At 39.4% G+C, this 21,839-nt stretch overlaps 1 protein-coding gene across 1 annotated transcript in view; it reads right to left on the bottom strand.

The window, feature by feature from the left end:
• Positions 1-21,839, bottom strand: part of LOC122793174 (stimulated by retinoic acid gene 6 protein-like) — a 953,191-nt gene that overhangs the window by 56,537 nt on the left and 874,815 nt on the right. The window contains exon 17 of the mRNA XM_044060994.1: positions 14,269-14,415. Coding sequence (XP_043916929.1) covers positions 14,269-14,415 — 147 coding nt within the window. The remainder of the gene's footprint in view (positions 1-14,268; positions 14,416-21,839) is intronic.

The following is a 21,839-nucleotide window of genomic DNA, read 5'->3' as shown; positions in this document are numbered from 1 at the left end:
ACTGAAAACTGGGAGCCATAATTGACTCTACGGCTGACACTGACATCCTCCAAAAGGGCCTTACTGAGACGGACACCTGGTGTCAAAGTCATGGCCTCTAGCTAAATGCCAAAAAATGCATAATCATCCCATTTGGGAAAAACAAAACACCCACAAATTACCAGATAGGTGGTAGCCCCCTTAATACAGAAGAGGTAATAAGAGATCTGGGGACCCAGGTAGATAGTAATCTCTCCTTTGACAATCATATTGCCAAAGTAGTTAGGAAATCCTTCTATGTGGCCCATCTAATTACTAAAGGGTTCACATCTAGAAATAAAGAGGTTATAGTGCCCCTCTACTCATCACTCATCCGACCCATCATAGAGTACAATGCCCCATTTCGGATGTACCTCACAAGACACTTCCAACAGCTGGAGAGACCACAAAGGTACCTCACCAAGAGGATTACTGGCCTCAGACATATGTCCTATGCAGTCTGACTGAAAGAACTCTGGCTGTACCCAGTGGCATATCGCTTACTCAGAGGTGATCTCTGCCTGACTTACAAAGCCATGTCCAATTCAAAATTGATGGACATGCTCCACCTAAAGAAATCCAAGTCACTGCGAGCCACTTGCTCTAGTGAGCTAAACCTCGCCACAACAATAAATAGAACATGCTGGAGGGATAGATTCCTGTCACAGAGACTCCCCATGCTTTGGAACAAAATTCCAGACTACATTAGGCAGAGCCCCTCACTAACACTCTTCAAGAGAAACCTTGATCAGTGGATGGGCAATAGAAAATACACTCCTGGGATCACTTCATTGGCTCTGCTTGACAGAGGATCAGTTAACTAATCAATGGGGCCGTGAAAGCCGACACACTCTGGCTAGGCTTATAAATGCCCTCGTGCAAATAGCCTAGTACCTACCTATGAACCTATGAACCTATGAACCTATGTGCTCCATAGCCTTGCAGAGCAGGCTAGTCAGGCTTATAGGGTGATAGTTCCCGGGGTCCATTGTGGCTCCACCTTTGTGGATCAGGATAACTGTTGCTGTGCGCCACTCTATGGGTACATAGCCTGTAGAGAGGCTGAGTTTGAACAGTGTGTTTAGGTGAGGAGTTAGTTAATTTTGGAGCTCGTGTAAGACACAGCCTGGGACACCATCTGGTCCATTGAAGCTGTATTTTTGGCTATGGATAGGGCTGTTTTAAACTGTGTGTCAGTGATTGCCAGGGCACTACATTCTTCTGGTATGGTTATGGGCCCTTTAGGGGGTGAGGGGGGGGGTGAAGTTTGCACTAAACCTGTCTGCAAGAATTTTGGCAATATCAGTCGGTTCAGTGTATTTTGTGCCATTCTGCATTAACTCAGAGCAGATCTGAGAGTTTCCACTTAGGTTCTTGACATAGCTAAAGAATGTTTTGTGGTTATCTTTGGAGTCCTTTGCAATTTTTCTTTCGAAGCTAGCCTTGGATGATTTTATGAAGGATCATAGTTTCTTGCTGATACTGATCAGGGATGTCTTTCCTTCTTGGGATTTTACTGCTTTCTGCACTAGTTTCCTCCTTCTATTGTATAGCTTGTTTATGGCAGGGGTCCACCAGACTGGTTTCCTTTTCTTGGAGGAATGAGTCTTGGTTTTGCTTGGGATAGCACAGCCCATGCATTCTTGCAGGTGCTCATAGAGTGCCTTTGTAAGGGATTTAGCAGCTTGGACAGGGTTGTCCTTTAGCATGGGGGCTGTGAACCTTTCCACCTCTTTCTTAAGTAATGTGAAGTTTGCTTCTGAAAAGTTTTTCACGGTGGTTTCATTGATTGGGGGTGGGGGCAGAATGTGGATATCTAGAGTGATTAGTCTATGGTCTGATCTAACCAGTGAGGGTTTGACCTCTGGTGTAGAACACTGGTCACCCATGTTGGTGATGACCAGGTTCAGTATGTTGTGACCTCTGGTGGGGGTGTTGACCAGTTGATCCAAAGCATTTGAGTTTATAAATTCTAGGAAGTGTTTGGCAAGGGAGTTAGTACTTGAGTAGTTCTCCCAGTTAATATTTGGGTAATAGAAATCACCCAGTATAAGGGCATTTGGTAGGACCTTCATATTTTCCAGTGTCTCCAGAAACACGGAATGAGGGTCCTGGGTCATGGTGGGTGATCTGTAGCAAGCTACAATTTGAATTGCAGTTTTGCCCGTTGTTAGTTGCACGTGGATGATCTCTGAGGCATTGTGCTTTGCCACTAACCTGGAGGTGTGGGTGTCCTTGATGAATATGGATACACCCCCACCTTTTGTGTTTCAGTCCGAGTTCTGTGGCCGAAAAGTATGGTATGAGTTATAGCCTGGTAGTGCTGGGGTGCTCTCTGGAGCCTTAAACCAGGTTTCTGTTACTGCACAGATATCATTGTTCTCCTTACTGAGGAGTGCCTCGAGTGCATGCATTTTGAGGTTTAGACTTCTGGCATTGAGTAGCATTACCCTCAGTTTTTGGTTACTTGTGCTATTTATGGTGGTGGATTTTTCTTTTGAGCCTTGCCTAAAGAAGGCACTATGGGGGTGGCAAAAGCCTTGGTCAGTATTCGAAAGCCTAAGGGTGACAGGTGCAAGCCATCTCTTGCGAAGCAACGTGGCTTATTGAGCATGTCATCCCAGGTGGACAGATACTGGATCCCCTTTGAATGACACCAGAAACTTAGCCAATTGTTGAAATTGATCATTTTTTCTGTTTACCGTGGTATCATTCTTGGTGAGGGCAGGATGCTACTCAGGGTCAGGGTCATACCGGCCTGGGCTATGTGATCAGAGAGCTCTTCAAAAATAGTTAGGATCCTTGTTTCTTTGGTGTCTAAAAAAATCATGTTCACTTAGTTCCAGCTGACCATTCAATAGTAATTCATACAGGGTGAGATCAATGTTCCTGTAAGCAATGTTCATCTCATTACATGAGACTTCAGTCTAAGTGTCACTAAACAACAATTCAAACATTTTACTATTGTATTCGGAAACATCCATCACCGCCAACCCACCACCATTGTCCGGTTTCATAATATGGACATCCTTCTTACCCAATATGTCATTGAGCAGTTTTTTCCCCCTATTGTCCAAATTAGAGGCTTCAGTAATACCTTTAAACCTCAGTTCCCTGATTTCTTTCTCACAAAGAGTTTCAAATAGGTGGACCAATGGATGGGAAGGGGTATGAAGGTACTAGGTCTAGTCAAACGGGAATTCGGTACTGCTAGGTTTTCATTCTCTGAAAAATGAAGGGCCAGATTCAATTTCCTTGTAAAAATTTCAACTGTACAATAGTTTCAACCAGGGTGGCCCTTTTTGCTGGTACAAAATTCAAACCTTTAGAAAAAAAGTTCGGTCCACTCCCCATCAATCACCAGGTGGCTAAGATTATAAATACTGAAATCACCTTGCACATTTTTAATAATTTTACATGCATTAAAATCTTGTTCATGACACATCAAAACATTCCTCATCTCCAATGTTGGGTTTGAGCACCCCCTCCCTCTCCTCTGTTTGCCCTGGTGCTGTCCCTGGCCATACCTCCAACTCGTTTGATTCCCATCCCTCTGGTTCATCAATCTTTCTGAACACCTCAGAGGGGGGCTCTAAAGGGGCTCCAGATTCCATGTCATCACTGTCCAAGTCAACATTTACATCCTGTTGAGCTTGCCCATTAAAGAAACTAGTTTGCTGACCTAGTGGTGGTTCCGGGTAAGCCCTACCACCATCATAATCACGTTTGTCTCTAACTAGTTTCTTTTCTTTTTGTATTCTAATGTCACCAAGATCTTTATCAACCACAGAAAACACTTTGTAAAAATCATGCTTTTTGTGCTCAAATAAAAGGTCATTTTTTTATGCTTGTATCAAGTTAGTTGATTTCAGTCAATAAATGAGCCATTTTCCTATTGTAAACAGTTAGCAACTGCACCAACTCACAGCCTTACCTGTTGAACAGTTTGATTAAATCATGATGTAACTGTGAGTCTTTAACCAGTCCAGTTGGATATCTCCACATACGGAGGCCCTTAGGGACCTGCTGACATTTCAGACATTCATTTAAATAACTATTTTCCAACTGTATTTTTTTATGTTTGAACAAAAGTTCATTATAAGAATGAATTTGTTCATCTACAGTACCATTAGTGTGTTGCCCAAGTCCAGCATTGTAGTTCCATTCTGTATCATGTCAAAGCCATTGTTCAACTGAAAGATCTGAAATTGTATCACTCCCATTGCTTGGCAAGCTTCCCAAATGAACGCTCAGTTCTCCATGAACCTCCTGGTTAAAAGCCACTCCTCCTTGAACCCCATTACCCTGACTGCCCACTCTCTGGGCTGGGGTGATGAACAATCTCTGCGAGGCCTGGTAAATAGACTCAGTTCCTCCATGAACAGGCTCCAACCCATTTGAAATAAGCCTGCCAACTTTCTGAGTAAGTTCAGCCACGGGTGTGATTAAATAGGAATATTATACAAATATAGGTAAAGAATATGTCAAAGAATAAATAACGTTATTTGGTGTTATATAGGTTATATGGAATTAAATAATAAATTAAATTTTGTTTAATGGTAAATGGTAAATGGTAAATGGATTTTAGCAACAATATAAAGTAAAATTAGATGGTGGTTATGGAAAAGGTGGTGGTAATGGAAAAAGGAATGGGGTCTAACAGGGATGAAAATTTAGCATGACTGTAAAGGAAATTCTGAATATGTGTAAACAGATTTGTATATCTATATATTTGTACGGGTCTACTTCAGCAGACTCAAATGCCATATAACCGACTTTCAAAACATTGAGACCACGTCTGAAACTTAAAAAAAACTGAGACCACAGATACCTGACTTTCATTTACCCAACCAGTACAGACAACAACGTAATGCAATGCACAGCTAAAACACCTCCTGTAAAGTAGTACACTGTCTCTTTAAACTGGTGCACTTGCTACAAAACACTGTTTAATGGATGCCTTCTGTGCACCTCCATCAGTAACAAACATCCATCCCAGAAAGTTGTCAACATTAATAACATATAAAAAACACATATACCATTTATAAACAAAGGTAAACATGGAAAATAATAACTTGTCAACTAAACCACCCACTAAACAAAATCCAAAACACAAACAAAGCCTACTGAATATTCATATCGGTAACCACAGCACCAACACGAATATTCAGTTGGGAATCTTATATGCAACAATAATGACAACTACAAAATTCCAAACAAAACATTTATGCGGGGGGGGCTGCACCTCCCAAACCCCCTGCAACTTAAACATTCCAACTCTGGGATCCCATTGTAGTGCAGAAATGGGCAGATTTCGCATTCTGCTCACCTCAGACTATTGGGATGCCAAATGTTCAGTTATGAATGTCAGTAATGTACAGTTTCATGCATGTGAAACTTCAGTTTACTGGTCTTGGTGTTTTAAAATTCAACAAAAACACAAGGGTAAGCAAAGCTCCATAAAGCACAACACCAGGGTAAAAAATTCTCAAGTAAAATTTATTCTTGTACCTTAGCCTTTTGCCTTCAAGGAATACTCATATCACATCATAGCCCTATTTTATACAATCATCCAAGTGCAATTAAGCTAAATTAGTGCAATTAACATCAGTAATATTCACTTTACTTAAAGGCACAGAAGATTCAATACCTTCTATCTTAAAAAACAGAATTATTTTCAATGCATATTGTTCAACCACAAGTATGTTGAAACACACAGATTTTTCATTTTACAATATATATTTTTAAACTGAATAATACACATATGTTTTTACCATGTTTTAATTTAACATCATTTAAAGGTTAGCTTCACCAGCATTACTTATTTAGATGTGGAATTATATGTGAGTGAAGAAAATTTTATACAATTTAAACCACATAGAAAAGAAACTGCAGTAAATATTTTTTTACATGCAAAAAGCATGCATCCCCCACACTTGAGCAAGGCTTTACCAATGGGTGAATTTAAATGCAGTCATGCCAATACATCAGAAGAGGGGCCGAAAGTAAAGTTTTTAGTGGATGCCTTTCAGAGATTGAGATGTAGGGTTACCCAGAAGGCCTTCTACAGGATGCTAGAGATACGGTTTTAGGGGCTCAAAAAGTGAGGAAATCTAAAGAGATATATTTGAGGCACAATAAAAATAAAAATGGGAATAAAGCGAATAATCAGAATAGGACTGATGGAGGTAAATTATTTTTTCTGACAAAATGTTCTCCCTTCTCTCACATAGTTGAAATATTATTAGGAAATTCTGGTATATGGTGAGAGAGGATATGAGCGTAGGACATCTTTTCCCAGATTATGTATCCTTTTCCTATGGTAGATTTGGTAATTTGAAAGAAATATTAAGTGGAAATGGTGAAAGAATAAAAAAGGCAGACAGGGTTGGCATGTGTTCTTGTGGAAACTGCATGGCTTGCAGTAGGATGAAGAATATTGATGGATGTAAAATTAATGGTAGACTTTACAATGCCAGAGAAAGTTTTCATTGCAACTCACAGGGTGTCATTTACATTATAGGTTGTGGTTATGAAAAGGTGAAATGGTATATAAGGCAAACTAAAAGGAAGGTCAGCGTGAGGATTATGGAACATCTGGAGGACATTAGAAAAAGGAGTAATTTGAGTCCAGTAGCATTTTATATCTGTACATGGGGATGTAGTAAAAACCTGTTTTTCAGTGTCTTGGCGCGTCCCATTATGGCCAATGGAGGAAATTTTAGAAACGAGTTAAATAAACTAGAGTGTAAAATGATAATAAATTTTAGAACACTTCAGCCCAGGGGCATGAATATTGATAGTAATTTAACCTGGTGAAGTGTTGGAACACGAGGGTTTTTGGATAAAATGTATTTGAGGTTATAAATAAAATGTTATACTTTAAATGATGTTAAATTAAAACATGGTAAAAACATACGTGTATTTTATTATACAGTTTAAAATATGTATTATAAAATGAAAAATCTGTGTGTTTCAACATACTTGTAGTTGAACAATATGCACTGAAAATAATTCTGTATTTTAAGATGGAAGGTATTGAATCTTCTGTGCTTTTAAGTGAAGTGAATATTATTGATGTTAATTGCACTAATTTAGCTTAATTGCACTTGGATGATCGCATAAAATAGGGGTGTGATGTGATATGAGTATTCTTTGAAGGTGAAAGGCCGAAGTACCAGAATAAATTTTACTTTAGAATTTTTCACCCTCGTGTTGTGCTTTTTGGAGCTTTGCTTAGTGTTTTTGTTGATATTTGTTTGGAGTGGAGGTGATTGGTGTATATTATGCTTTAAAATCGATCATATGGCATTTTGGTCTACTGAAGTAGACCCATTTGTACATATGTAAATATGGGTCTACTTTGATATAACGAAAACCCATAAACGCAAACGTTATTTTTGCAAGACAAAAATAACAAAACTAAAAATCCCAAACCACATACTTTTTCCCAGGGCAAGTAAACACTTGCCCAAAACTACACAAAACACACCGAACCATCTGAAACCCACCTAGGTGGAGAGACCTCCTCCCCACACCCCACACTATATATACCAACTCCGGGATCGCACTACAGTGGGGAAAAGGGCATATTTCTCCATGTTGGGCAAGTGAAAAAGTACATGGTTCAGGAATTTAATTTTGTTATTTTTGTCTCACCAAAAGAACGTTTGTGATTATGGGTTTTCGTTATATCAAAGTAGACCCGTAAATATTTGTAAATATGTAAATATTTTGTAAATAAGAGTTATTTTTGTATATAAATAAAGGACCCCCCCTACTCTTTTCAATAGCTCAAGTGGATATAAAAGATTGCACAACACCTACCACCAACACAGGCAGATGGGGCCTAGGTTTAATATCTCATCCAAAGGATGACACACTCAGGAGTGCAGCACTCTCCTTATACTGTACTGCAGTATCAGCAATCCATCTAAATCTTGTGGGAGTAGAACCCACAGTCTTATTCACTAAAGGCAAGTATGCTACCTTTTGCACTATTAACATTTACTTCAAATGTTACAGCATAGACACTGATGGCCATTTGCTAAGCAAAAGAGTTGCGCAATGAAAACAAACTTAGCATGAGCAACTTTAAACTTCTCTTCCATTAAAGCTCACATTCACTGAAGATACATTGAAATTAGCATTCATTAAAAATGTACCCGGCCAGTGGTGAATTAAGTGTCCCTTGGTCCATGAGCTATTATCAAACTATGAGCCTCCTCCATATATTTTTTTAGTACCATGCACAAATGCATGTGTTATTTGTTTCACCTTTCTGATTTAATGTATTTCTTGTTAAACACAGCAGCATTTATTACAGTGCATTTTAAATTTGTAATTTGGAGCATTTTTTTTTTCCATTAAGTAGTGAAACAAAATGTACAAACCAATAAATGATGCAACAACCCAAGTCAGAACTTTTCAACCAATTGTAATATCAAACTGTAACCAAAAGGTCTGGTAGTTGGTGTAGAGGATTATAGCTGTTTTTTCCTGTAGCCCATTGCTCAGGGTTGGAGCCTGAGCAAGTAAATTAACTAAACTTCTCTCTGTAATTAGAGCATTTCATGCACACACCTCTGAGCTTGTACCTGCAAGTTCCTGGCTAGAAGTTATGAAATTAACTCAACTCAGTACTCCATTGAAAATTTCTAAGGCTTTCTGACTTCTGAAGCTTGTACCTGTCTGCTACAAGTGCTCCACTATTGTTATCTGCAAGTTTATGAAAATGAAATCTGACATGCTGCTCTGTCTACATCCGCTTCCACTGGCTGGAAAATCCTAAAGCATTAAGGCAGATGCATGTGACACAATACTAAGAGTAGGAAAAAAAGAAGAACAATGTTTACTTCTTTTTATTTTAATTAAATTAATGTTGTGGCTGGACCCCACCCCCACCAGCTAGTGGGCCCTAGGTGACTGCCTAAATCACCTAGTGCTGGATCCAGCCCTGCTGGTCACCTGCAAGAGTGGTCACTCTTTGACAGGCATCACTGCAGTGTGTTGATGCTTATATGCCTTAATATTATGCTGTCCATCTCCTAAGTATATGTATACTTACACAACATTTATGTCATGTGCATATACAATGCTAATCAGTAGAATGTAAATTAGCTGTGTCAGCAGCCTTTTAAGTGACTTACTCCCCAGCAGCATAGAGATAGTGTGGTTTGGTGTATTATCACTTCCTGAACCCTTTATTAACATACTGAGACAAAAGTTGTATAGAAGCTTTTCAGTATATTTACAAATATGTTTCTAAAAGTGTAACAGGAAAACTTGCTCACTTTTGTACCATGTCCTTAGTGACAAATCCTCTCATGGTGTCTTTTAGATCTAGGACAATAGTGCAGCAATAAAACATATGTTTTTGAAGGGGGTGCCTCTACTTCCAAACTTGTACATACCAACTCTATGGTTGTACATAGAGCAGTTTTGGGAAATCACGGATTTCAGGCTAACTTAAGAGAGAACATGATTTCTGTGATACTGAGCCTCAAAGTACAAGGGCAAGCAATAGACAAAGTGTTTAAGAAATAGGTATAAACCAAACAGGCAGGCAGACATGCCAGTTTTTCATTCGACAGTTTGCTGTTGCATTCGGTTACTTTTTAAAGATATATATATATATATATATATATATATATATATATATATATATATATATAGCTTACTATTGAAATGCTGAAATTATTTATGTTCAGAAAGCCGAAATAATGAACTGAAAGTCAAAATGTACAAAACAGCACAATGTCGAATTAGCTGAATAAATTCAGCAGATTCGACATTGTTTCAGAACAGATTATGTGATGTCCGCATAGGAGCTCAGGGAAACTCCTATACCTATTATCACATTTTGCAGGGGGGCAATCCCAATTTCCCACACCACACTGTACTGCAATCTCTGTACAGTACTTCAAGTTTATATCAGTGAATGCACTGTGCATTCACTGATATAACCTTTCGCACATGGGAATGTTTGACAAAATGGAAATTCCAATATCCATGTTTTGAGGTTCCATCTGCAAACATTCTGCATTCCACCTTTTAATAGTAAACCACACACACATAGACACACACACACACACACACACACACACACACACACACACACACACACGCACACACACACACACACACACACACACACACACACACACACACACACACGCACACACACGCACACACACACACACACACACACACACATATATATATATATATATATATATATATATATATATATATATATATCCATTAAATAAGAGTAATTGGAGGGATAGATTTATGTTTCCTGATAAACTCTGCTGTTGTCAGAGAAGATTTAACAGTTTGCTTCAGATAAATTACCTTTGCAGAAGATGTAACTGTACTGTTAAATGTTTTTAGTTTTGCTTAATTTCATGTTGTTCAGAATTGCTTATATCAGTTAACCAGTTTAGTGGGTTATAACATAAATACATTTCTTCCCCAAGAATCCTCAGAAATCTCAAATCATGTTTTCTCATGTACCTCAATTGCCACTGCCTACTTTATGGCTTCTGAGACAAAATTCTTAGATTTCATTATTTAATAGTTCAGCAAACCAGATTCAAAACCAATAATTGTTTTGGATTCCAGTTAGTTGCTCTTGATACAATTTAGTATAAGCTAACTACATATTTACATTAGTTTTCAATAATACAGACAGTCCATTCCATGGCCTGTTATGTCTGTTTGAACCATAGCATCTGTAAACAAAAATCTAAATGATCAAAGATCAGTTATTCATCAGAAGCATAAACACCTGGCATAAGCCTATTTTTCTCTAGAAGATATTGTAAACATATTGACAGTGGTGGTTCTGAAATTGTTCCTAATTGCACTTCAGTATGTGTTTTTCATGTGCTTTTTCATACCTCTCAATTTCTTAGCACAAAAAAATCTGGACGAAGCCTAAAATAATGGGTGGACAAAGACCCAAACGTAGGGACAGATTTTAAATATTTCTATTATAAACTTAGATAGTTGCTAGAATTGTAGGATTTGTGTTAGCAATCATTTTCTATAGGATAGTGAGACTGAAACTCAAATGTATATCATTATTTAGTGACTTCAATCCTCAAACATGAGGCAAAAATATGGGCATTCTGCACAAATGTGGACAGTTGAGAGATATAGCTTATTTACTTATTCTTTTGGTAACAATATATGTTAGGTCCCCAGGTGGCCTCTTTACAGCCACAACCCTGGCATAAGGTAGGCAATCAGTATGAATATAACCGCTGTTGTGGATTGCAAGGCAAAACAGAAAATAATATATAACAAAATACAGGTGATCTTTTTCATAGCAAAACAGTTCTACAGTGCAAGACAAAACAAAGTCTAGTAGTCCTTAAAAGTATGATGCATTAATAAGCCAAGACATTCATACTGTTTTTATTGTATAACATTACATTGTATGAGAGGTTCCCAGTGGGAGTGGGTGTGCATTTGAGCTCACTGTTGTTTGTACTAATAATGGACTATATTAGCAAACAGGTCAGAGGGGACAGATCAACAAAACTGCTATATGCAGACAATGTGGTAATTAGGAACAGACTGAACAAGAGCTTCAGCAAATGATAGAGGAATGGAATGTAAAACTGAAGGCACATAGGATGAAAGTGAGTACAGATAGGACAGTAGTCATGGCAGCAAATGAGGGAAGTCATATGACATTAAAAATTCAAACCAAGGGGTAAAAAAGATCCATAGACAAACTGTTCAGTGAAAACTACAAGAAAGACCCAGCCAAGCTAGAGTCTTTTTGTGTAATACCTTAAAGTGCAGGCCCATGGAAGCTGATAACTGTAGTAAAAGGGAAATATTTTATAGGGTTCATAATGATTAACATAATCCATATATTTGCTTAAATCAGGTAAAGCTGGAAGATGATTTTAAGTGGCTTTGTAAATTAGTTTTTTATATTGTGGTTATTCATTCTGTTTTACTCCACTGTAATATATAACTCATATTTCCTAAATCCAGTTCTTGTTCAAACACTTACACTAGAAACAACAATTTGTGTAGGTGCATTTTTACTACAGAAGATTATTATTCTGCTATTATGAAAGTAAGGCTTAGACTTTTACAAACCCAGTATGAGATCTCAAAGCACAACCTGATGGCATTAAATTGAATGCATCATACTTGTTGAAAAACATACCCCATTAAACTAGGTGTCAGTAATTTCAATGTATATATTACGGGGGTAATACCCCCCACGATTCTCACATGCAGGGGGTCTTCACAACCCTCCTTATTTATATATACTATTTATATATACTAACTCCATAATCCCACAACTGCACAAAAAAGAGAAACACTCTGTAAAGGTAAAAAATGGCTGACACAACTGCAATCTGACTTTAGAGACAATGTATTTAAGGCATTCTAAGACATGAAGATCTGTGGAATTGGAATTTGGGTTACTGCATTCCTAGACATGCCATTTGTAGAATAATAGATCACCTATTTTTTACAGATTAGGACTTCCTCTGTGATGCACACATAGGTTCTTCAGGCTAATTAGCAGCTAACATTCATTTTCACCACTCCAATATTGCCCATTAAAACAAGATATTATTCTGAAAAGAATTTTAACTAAAAGTTAGAAATCCTGCTTAAAAGTATATGATAAAGGAAAATGTACATCAGAAATACGTGAGAACTCAGAATGACCAAAATACGTGACAAGTGTTGACACAAACAAGATTTCATGGTTGGTACCTTAAATTCATGAATATAAGGAAAAATAAGATAGGAGGTGGTAGGGGAATTAATGCTTCTCCACTGCAATTTTTTATATCTTTGTGAACTTGTATATTCAATATTTTGTACTAGAGAAAATATAATACCATACCACACATTTTGGTAGAGCTTTTCTGATGGAAAACAACATAGACCCCCTAGTAATTTATCTTTAGGGACAGAACTGTATGATAAGAATGTCACAGATCATGAATTTGGCTTAATACATAACAAATATGAAAACTGTTACCCAAAAATATAAAGTTTCACTAGATAAAATGCATATTTTCTTTCTGGGTTCCTGCCAAGACAGAATTTCCCAGTAAACAAATGCAAATAATAAATAAAAAATACATTTTATTGCAAGGTGCAACATGACTTTTTACTTCAATCTTCACTGGACTGCCCTCCTTAGAATACGCTGGGCATACCTTGAATTTGTTTGAATTCTTTAGGCATTTTGTTAGACTGCATCCTTTGACATAGTCTTAAACATCAGGACCCATTTTATATAGGGGGAGAGGGCTGTTATACAAGTGTGCTGAACTATTTGTGCATGTTGGTTTACGAAGTTCATTGAACATGTGGAAGAAGCAGACAAATGCGGGTTCTGTAAAACAGAACTGGAAATAATCACATACCTTGTTGCTGGGTGTGATACACTAATGGCATAATAATGTGGCAAGACTGTTGTACGGGGGATTGTGCAAACACTACAGTATTGAAGAAGTTGAGAAGGATTGGAAACATGAGCCACAAAGCATTACAGAGAATGATGAACTTTATATCACTTGGGATCACCCATTACCAACAGTTAAAAAAAATAGATGCGAGAATACCACTTATAGTAGTCTTTCAAAAGAAGACAAACGTAGCATTGATCATTGAAATTGCTGCACCTAGTGACTACAGTGTCTAATGTACAGAGCGAGAGACACTCACAAAGTCATAAAATACCAGGATCTGCAGGCAGAAATGAGGGCAATGTGGAAGAGAGATACCCATACAGTTCCAATAGTAGTAGTGGGAGCAATGGGTCTTATAAAAAAGAATTTACAGTCGTATTTAGATATGCTACTAATACATGTAACTCCTTACGAATTGCAGAAGGAGTCAATTCTGTGTACACTGTAGGTGCAGCAAAGGCCATTTTTAGCTGTCCTCAAAGACTGAAACAATACTAATTTCATGAACTTGAATCATACCCTGATTTTGGAATGGGGTCCATTCCCATCATGGTATTAGAAACCTAAAAGACTTAGAGATATTAAACCAAGGGCATAAGGCTGTTATCCAAGTATGCTGAACTATTCGTGAGGCTAGTTACTATGTTTTATAAAGTTAGACACAATGCTTGATATATAAAGTTCACTAAACTGGTTTATAAACGAATCTATAATCAGTGGTTAAAAGTCCAAAAATAAAGGCTGCCAAGTGTCTTGCTTTTACAATACAAAGTAATTAAGAACTCACCTGAGGATCTTGGAAAGAATGAATACTCTGGATAAATCTGCAGTTTTCTTTCATAATGACTTTTCAACAGAATATGACAAAAGCAGACAAGGACAGGGTTGGTGTGGTAATGATCGACAAATATCATGCCAACCCATGTGGCATATCCTGCAATGACGAGACAGAAAAGAAACAAATTATTAGGATTTTTTTTTATTTTCTCTTTTAGTAAACATTTTAATGCAAATTTTAGATATTGTTCTTTAAGCAGAGTTTGCATGCAAAACACCATGCTCCACACAAATTTAGCCCTGTAGCATAATGGCTTACCTGTGTGCTTCCCCATATGACCGTGTTTCTTTTGAAAATCAAAATATCACACACTGTTGATGAAAGGATAAAAGAAGAATGAAAACTTTCCTGACCAGTTTTGTGAGAGCGTGCAGAAGACTAGTAGGCCCGATGTGCAGTTTTATTATAAGCAGAAAGGAGACAGACTGAGAACTCCACAGACTATACTCTGCTTAAGTGAAAATGTGTAGAGTGAAAGAACAGATATGAGCCTTGGGGTTCCATGTTACAGCTGAAGACAGAAAGCACCAGCAAAGGAAAGCAGACAGCCAAGTGATAGAGTGGTAAATGTTTTAACAACATTTCAGATATGTGTTTGGGGACAGAGTCATCTTGCCAGTGATATAAACAGGAACATAGCACAGTATACTTATAAAGTACCTATCTCTTCCCTGGGGAGGAGGTAAGATTACATGACCGTCTTGTAAATCATGTATCACCCTGGCTGGACGTAAGGTACAGTGCACAATATTGGCATATTATACAGAAGCTGGATAGGTCTCTACATATTCATCCATCCATCCATCCATCCATCCATCCATCCATCCATCCATCCATCCACAGCCCCTTTTTTCCCATTTTTGCACATGGGATTGGGGTATCACTTCAACAGTGACAATCATCTTGAGCCAAGGTTTATACCACCGGGTGACTAGCCCTGTTGCAGTAATCTTTCCACACCACACACTCTCACACACACTCACACCTATGGCCAATTCAGTGTGTCCAATCCACCTATTGCCTGTCTTTGGAATATGTGAGAAAACCAGAGCACCTGGAAGAAACCCATGCGAACACAAGGAGGACATGTATACTCCACACAGAAGGCACCCCAACCAAGAACTGAACAAGTGAACCTCTTACTGTGAGGCAACAACACTACCTGCTGTGTCACTGTGCCACAAAGGTATCTACATATTGGAGTGCAATATTATTGCATAATTCCACCCTTTCTGGATAAAAAAAGGAAAAATAATAGCAGGCTAGATGTAGTCAGACCAACTTACTATAGCAGTATAGCAGCACAACAGACTCTCCTGTGTTTGCTAAGTAGATAGTGTTAGAAAACAAAAGCTACTTTTCTATAACTCATCCAGTAAGAAATATACCTGGGTATTTGAAGAAGGGAATGCAACAAATGAGAGAGAGCAAGCAGAGATACTGGGACAGCCAAGGATCAGAACTGACTGAAAACGTGTCTAATTAAGGGAGTGGGTCTCCAGTTCTAAAGTACTGTAAAGACAATTGCTTGCTAATTCCCATTTTCTGCCAAGTTAAAATTCAATAAGTAAGCCAAATCAGTTGATTTACTGAGAGATTATTACACATTTTGAAACATTATTTATTGAGAGCTATCTGTATTCAAGAGAAGATGAGAACAACAGCAGCCACACGTCTTTACTTCACAATGACAAGATATACAAATCTCAGAAAGAAACAGAGAGAGAGCTATATACTTAGGTTGCCATCTGAAACAGACATACACCAAACAGTGTGGTTCATGAGAGATGTAACTATGTTTACCAGGGTCTATACATGAAATTAATACATTCTTGCTATGATGTAAGGAATGGCCATATTCCAAGATTCAACTCAGAGCACGGAAAATTACCAGTGTTTCATTGCTTGATTCGTGAAATACAACACAGATTTATGACACTGGTGGTTTTCACTATTTTTCAACAATAGATTCAGCCCATTTATTTCATGATTTTGTTTTCTTGAACTAAAGTAACAGCAATGTATGCATTCCGACGTAAACGTGATGTCACAGAGCTTCTACTGCGTTACCTTTAGGGACAGAGCTGCTTGATAAGAATGTCACATGAATGGCAGTCTAATAGCTGAAAAATATGAAAACTACTGCCCAGAATGCAATGCTTTACTAGACTAAATGCATATATAGAACTACGACAAATATCAATAATTTTGAACAAGACATTAAGAGCATTTACTGCAGGATATCACGTCATGAACTGTTGCACTATTACAGCAGAATGAATCCACAAAGGTAATTTCAGAGTCATTCTGTCTACCTTTCAAGATGAAAGTGCACAGTGACTGTTTGCATTTCAGTAGGTGGGTCTCAGTGAAGGCATACTGACAGTCTAGTCTCGGAACATTTAAAATAGGTAGTTATGAGCAAGCATTCACCAGGCCTAAGCCTTTTCCTGCTCTGTGGCAAAACTATGGAACTCCCTTCCTTTAAAGAACGAACTAGCTCCCCACCTAAGCACCATGTTCAATCATAGCCTCGCATCAGGCTTTGTGCCCACTGAATGACGCACAGCAATAGTTATCCCACTCCAGAAAGGGGGAGCCACCACTGATCCTGGGAAGTATCGCCTTATTAGCCTGATGAGCCTGGTCTGCAAGGCCATGGAACGTATCATCATGGAATTCATAAACAAAGACATTAGTAACCTCCAAACTCTGGACCCCAGCCAGTTCGGGTTTGTGAAAGGCAGATCTTGTCTCCTGAACCTGATCGACTTCTTTGAGGCAGTCACCAAAGCCGTAGACGAGGGTAAGGTGGTTCACACAGCCTATCTTGACCTTGCCAAGGCTTTCAACACCATCCCTCATTTTGGAATTATAGCTAAACTTACTAAACTAGGTATAAATCCCTATGTCGCAAGATGGGTTGCCAACTGGCTCACTGGCAGAACCCACACTGTAAAAATTGCAGACTCCAAATCTGACTTCAAACCAGTGACAAGTGGAGTACCACAGGGTTCAATCCTGGGGGCTCTCCTGTTTGGTATCTACTTCTCTGAAGTACAGGCTAACACAGAAGGCCTCTGGCTAATGAAGTTCACAGATGACTGCAAACTAGGAGCTATAGTCGAGTCCCCAAATGATTTGGACATCCTACAGAAGGGCCTCACTGAGACAGATGCCTGGTGTCAGACCCATGGCCCCAAGCTCAATGCCAAAAAGTGCATTGTTATCCCCTTTGGTAAAAACTCTGTACCCATGAACTACCACATAGGCGGCAGTCTTCTTAACACCGAATGTGTGATGAAACCTTGGGACCCAGGTGGACAGTAGTCTCTCCTTTAATAATCACATTGCCACAGTAGTCAGGAAATCCTTCTACATGGCACACCTCATCACAAAAGGGTTCTCATCCAGGAAAAAAGAGATCATTGTTCTCCTCTCCTCAACAATCATTAGACCCATTATAGAGTACAACGCCCCTTTTGGAATGTACCACACAAGACATCTGCAGCAGCTGGAAAGGCCACAGAAGTACCTCACAAAGAGAATTACTGGCCTCAAACAGATGCCCTACACTGATTGTCTCAAAAAACTCCAGCTTTACTCTGTAGCACATCGCCAACTCCGAGGTGATCTCTGCCTAACATAAAGCTATGGCAAACCCAGAGCTGTTGGACATGCTACACCTAAAGAAATCCCAATCCCTCCGAGCTACACACTCTAGGAACCTAAACCTTGTCACCACAATAAACAGGACTTGCTGGAGGGATAGATTCCTGTCCCTGAGACTTCCCATACTCTGGAACAAGCTACCCAACTATGTCAAGCAAAGTTTCTCATTAACACTCTACAAGAAAATTTTTGATGAGTGGATAGGAAATAGGAAATACACCCCTGGGATCAGTTCTGTGGCTATACTCGACAGGAGCACAGGAAATTAACTTTCTTGGGTTGGCGTAAGCCAGGGAATTTTGTTGGCTAGGCTTACTTAGGCCCTTGGGCCGATAGCCTAGTACCTACCTATGAACCTATGAACCTAAAACTGCTACTAACCTGCACCTATAGACCAAGACCTGACAATACTATATCTTATCTCTTTTGCCCTATCACACTGATTGCCTTTTGCTTACACTACAAGGGCAGAGTAGCTGTTAGACTTTGCTTACAATGGGGTCTGTGACAAGCCTCAATGTCATATCATGGTGGCCAGTCCCACAGATGTCCATTCAGACAGGTGCAGGTGTTCAGCACAAAGCATCCATGCCACATCATGGCAGGCTGATCACTCTGCTAGTGGGACTAACCTGGTCAATAAAAACTAAAAAAATAACATTGCACTTTATCCTGCTGTCCTTTCAACTTCTCTGCTGTCCTCAAAGAATTACTGAAGTTCAACCCAGTTTCCAGACTAATGTAAATATTGTACCATTACACTCTGTTTACTAGAAAGTACATACACAGTCTAATCTGAATTACTTGTGTTCTTGCATTCATATCTGGTTTTTTTTGCTTATGAAATGTTTGGAATTTCTTCCAGGCCTACCCTGAACTTGGTCAGTGCTGATCAGTGCACTATCCCAGTAAACAAATATTACACACACACACACACACACACACACACACACACACACACACACACACACACACACACACACACACACACACACACACACACACACACACACACACACACACACACACACACACACACACACAGTGTGTCTGTGTGTGTGTTACATATATTTTCTATAAGGCCTATAATGAATCAAGCTCTATCCACAGTTGCAAACAAATAATAGATTCCATACGAAATACTAAACAAAAGTACCATACAAGCAGCAACAGAGTTATCTCAGTATTACATCATTACAGTGAAATATAATCTGCAAAATAAAATATACAAAACATTAAGAACACCTAAAGTAGACCAATAACAAAAACCTCTAACAGGCACTAGTTTATGCAAACCTTGCAGCAGTGGTTCAGACTATCACCCAACCAACAAGTAAATGGTTATAGCAAGTGATTAATAAACTCAGTGTTACACTACAGAGACACACAATGATTCATGAAGATGCTAATGGGGAGTGTAAACAAATATCAGAAAGCATGTGCATACATTTACAAAATGAACAAAGGCACAGCAGAAATCAAAAGCCTCACCAGTTAGATTCACTAATGAAGGAATGCAGACTGCAGTTAAGCCATCACTGTCATAGGATTAAAACAGCATCATTTTAGTACATTTCTCTGCTTTGTGAAGAGAGGTTGTAGACTTAGTTGTTCTCCTTATGGTTCACAGACCAACATGCTACCAATCGTCACACTGAAATGCCCAGCAGTATCAGTGTTGCATATGTGCAACTCAAATCATAGTAAGAAACACTGCTAGAGAAGTATGAAGAACCCATAACATTTTCTTATTAAACAAAAAAAAAAAAAAAACAAAGAAAGGCAGCATAACCTGCACAGCAACACAGAGATCTTACCTGACAAAAAGCCAGACAGATGAACGTGAAACGGTGCCTTAGGCAAAGGGTTCCATGACACCTGCATGGGATGCCTGTCAGCCTGGGATGATATGCTCGACAAGCCACAATGTTTCGCTAGGGACGGCTTGCACCTGTCACCCCTGAGCTTTCGGATATTGGCAAAGGCTCTTGCTACCCCCATAGTGCCTTTTTTAGGCAAGGCTCAAAAGACAAACCCACCTCCATAGGTATCACAAGGGATGAGAAACTAAGAGTAATGCTACTCAACGCCAGAAGTCTAAACCTCAAGATGCACACACTCGAAACTCTCCTTAGCATGGAGAACATCAATATCTGTGCAGTAACAGAAACCTGATTCAGGGCTCCCGAGAGCACCCCAGCACTACCAGGTTATACACCTCATACCATGCTTTTCGGCCCCAAAACTTGGGCCGAACCACAAAAGGAGGGGGGGGGTATCGATATTCATCAAAGATACCCACACCTCCAGGTTGGTGGCAAAGCACGAAACATCAGGGACTATCCATGTGCAACTAACAGTGGGTAAAAATGCCTTCCAGTTTATAGCTTGCTACAGACCACCCTCCCAAACCCAGGAACTCCACTCGGCCTTCCTGAGAACACTGGAAAATATGAAGGTCTCTCCAAACACCATTATATTGGGTGACTTCAACTACCCAAACATAGGCTGGGAGCATTACTCTAGCTCCAACACCCTAGCCCAAAGGTTCCTAGAATTCATAAACTCAAATGCTATGGAACAACTTGTTACCACTCCCACAAGAGGGGAAAACATACTGGATCTGATCATCACCAACATGGGGACTCTATGCTCCAGACCAGAAGTGTATCCCTCACTGGTAAGATCAGACCATAAACTGATCTCATTGGATATTCACATCCCGACCCCACCCCCTGTCCAGAAAACCACAGTGAAAAACTTCTCTAAAGCAAATTTCACACTCCTCAAAACTGAGGTGGAATCCTTCAAAGCCCCCAGGCCTGTGGAAAATACGGCCCAGACTGCAGAATCCTTTATAAATGCATTCTATGAACACCTTCAGGAATGTATGGATCATGCAATCCCAAATAAAACCAAGACCCAATCCTCCAAAGGCAGACGTCCTGTCTGGTGGACCCCAGCCATAAACAAACTATATAATAGAAGGAGGAAGCTACTACACGATAGAGCAAAATCCCAACAAGGGAAGGCCTCTCTGATCAGTGTTAGCAAAAAACTAAGGGCACTCATAAAATCGTCTAAGGCCAGCTTCGAGAGAAAAATTGCACAGGACACTAAGGATAATCACAAGGCTTTCTTTAGTTATGTTAGGAACCTGGGTGGAAATTCCCAGATATGCTCAGAATTAGTCCAAAATGACAAAAAAATACACCAAACCCACAGACATTGCCAACATCCTAGCTGACAGGTTCAGCGCAAACGTTCCCCACCAAAAGGGCAAATATCTATCCCAGCAGAGTGCTGCCCCCCTGACATCTCAGATGCTCAGGTAAGAGCCGCCCTCTCCAAAGCAAAAAACAAAGCATCAATGGGACCAGACGATGTTCCGGGCTGCATCCTTCATGAACTCCAAGAAGAGCTAAACCCAAACATAAAACTACTGTTCAATCTCAGCCTTACTACAGGATATGTACCCAAAGAGTGGCTTACAGCAACAGTGGTCCCTCTCCACAAAGGTGGTGCCTCAATGGACCCTGGAAACTATCGCCCCATAAGCCTGACTAGCGTGGTCTGCAAAGCTATGGAAAGGATCATCATGGACCTCATAAATAAAGATATTGGGGACCTACAGACACTGGATCCTACCCAGTTCGGCTTTGTTAAGGGCAGACCCTGCCTCTTAAACCTGGTTGACTTCTTTGAAACAGTCACCAAGGCCATTGACGAAGGGAAGGTGGTCCACACAGCCTACCTGGACCTCGCAAAAGCCTTCGATACAATACCCCACTCGGGCATTATAGATAAGCTCACCAGCTTAAATATAAACCCCTGTGTCACTAGATGGG

This window comes from Protopterus annectens, chromosome 2.part0, assembly GCF_019279795.1.
Source record: "Protopterus annectens isolate FY-2018-M chromosome 2.part0, PAN1.0, whole genome shotgun sequence".
In the NCBI taxonomy this organism is placed as follows: Eukaryota; Metazoa; Chordata; order Ceratodontiformes; family Protopteridae; genus Protopterus; species Protopterus annectens.
The sequence above is the reverse complement of the archived record's forward strand: the minus strand, read 5'-3'. Positions and strand labels throughout refer to the sequence as shown.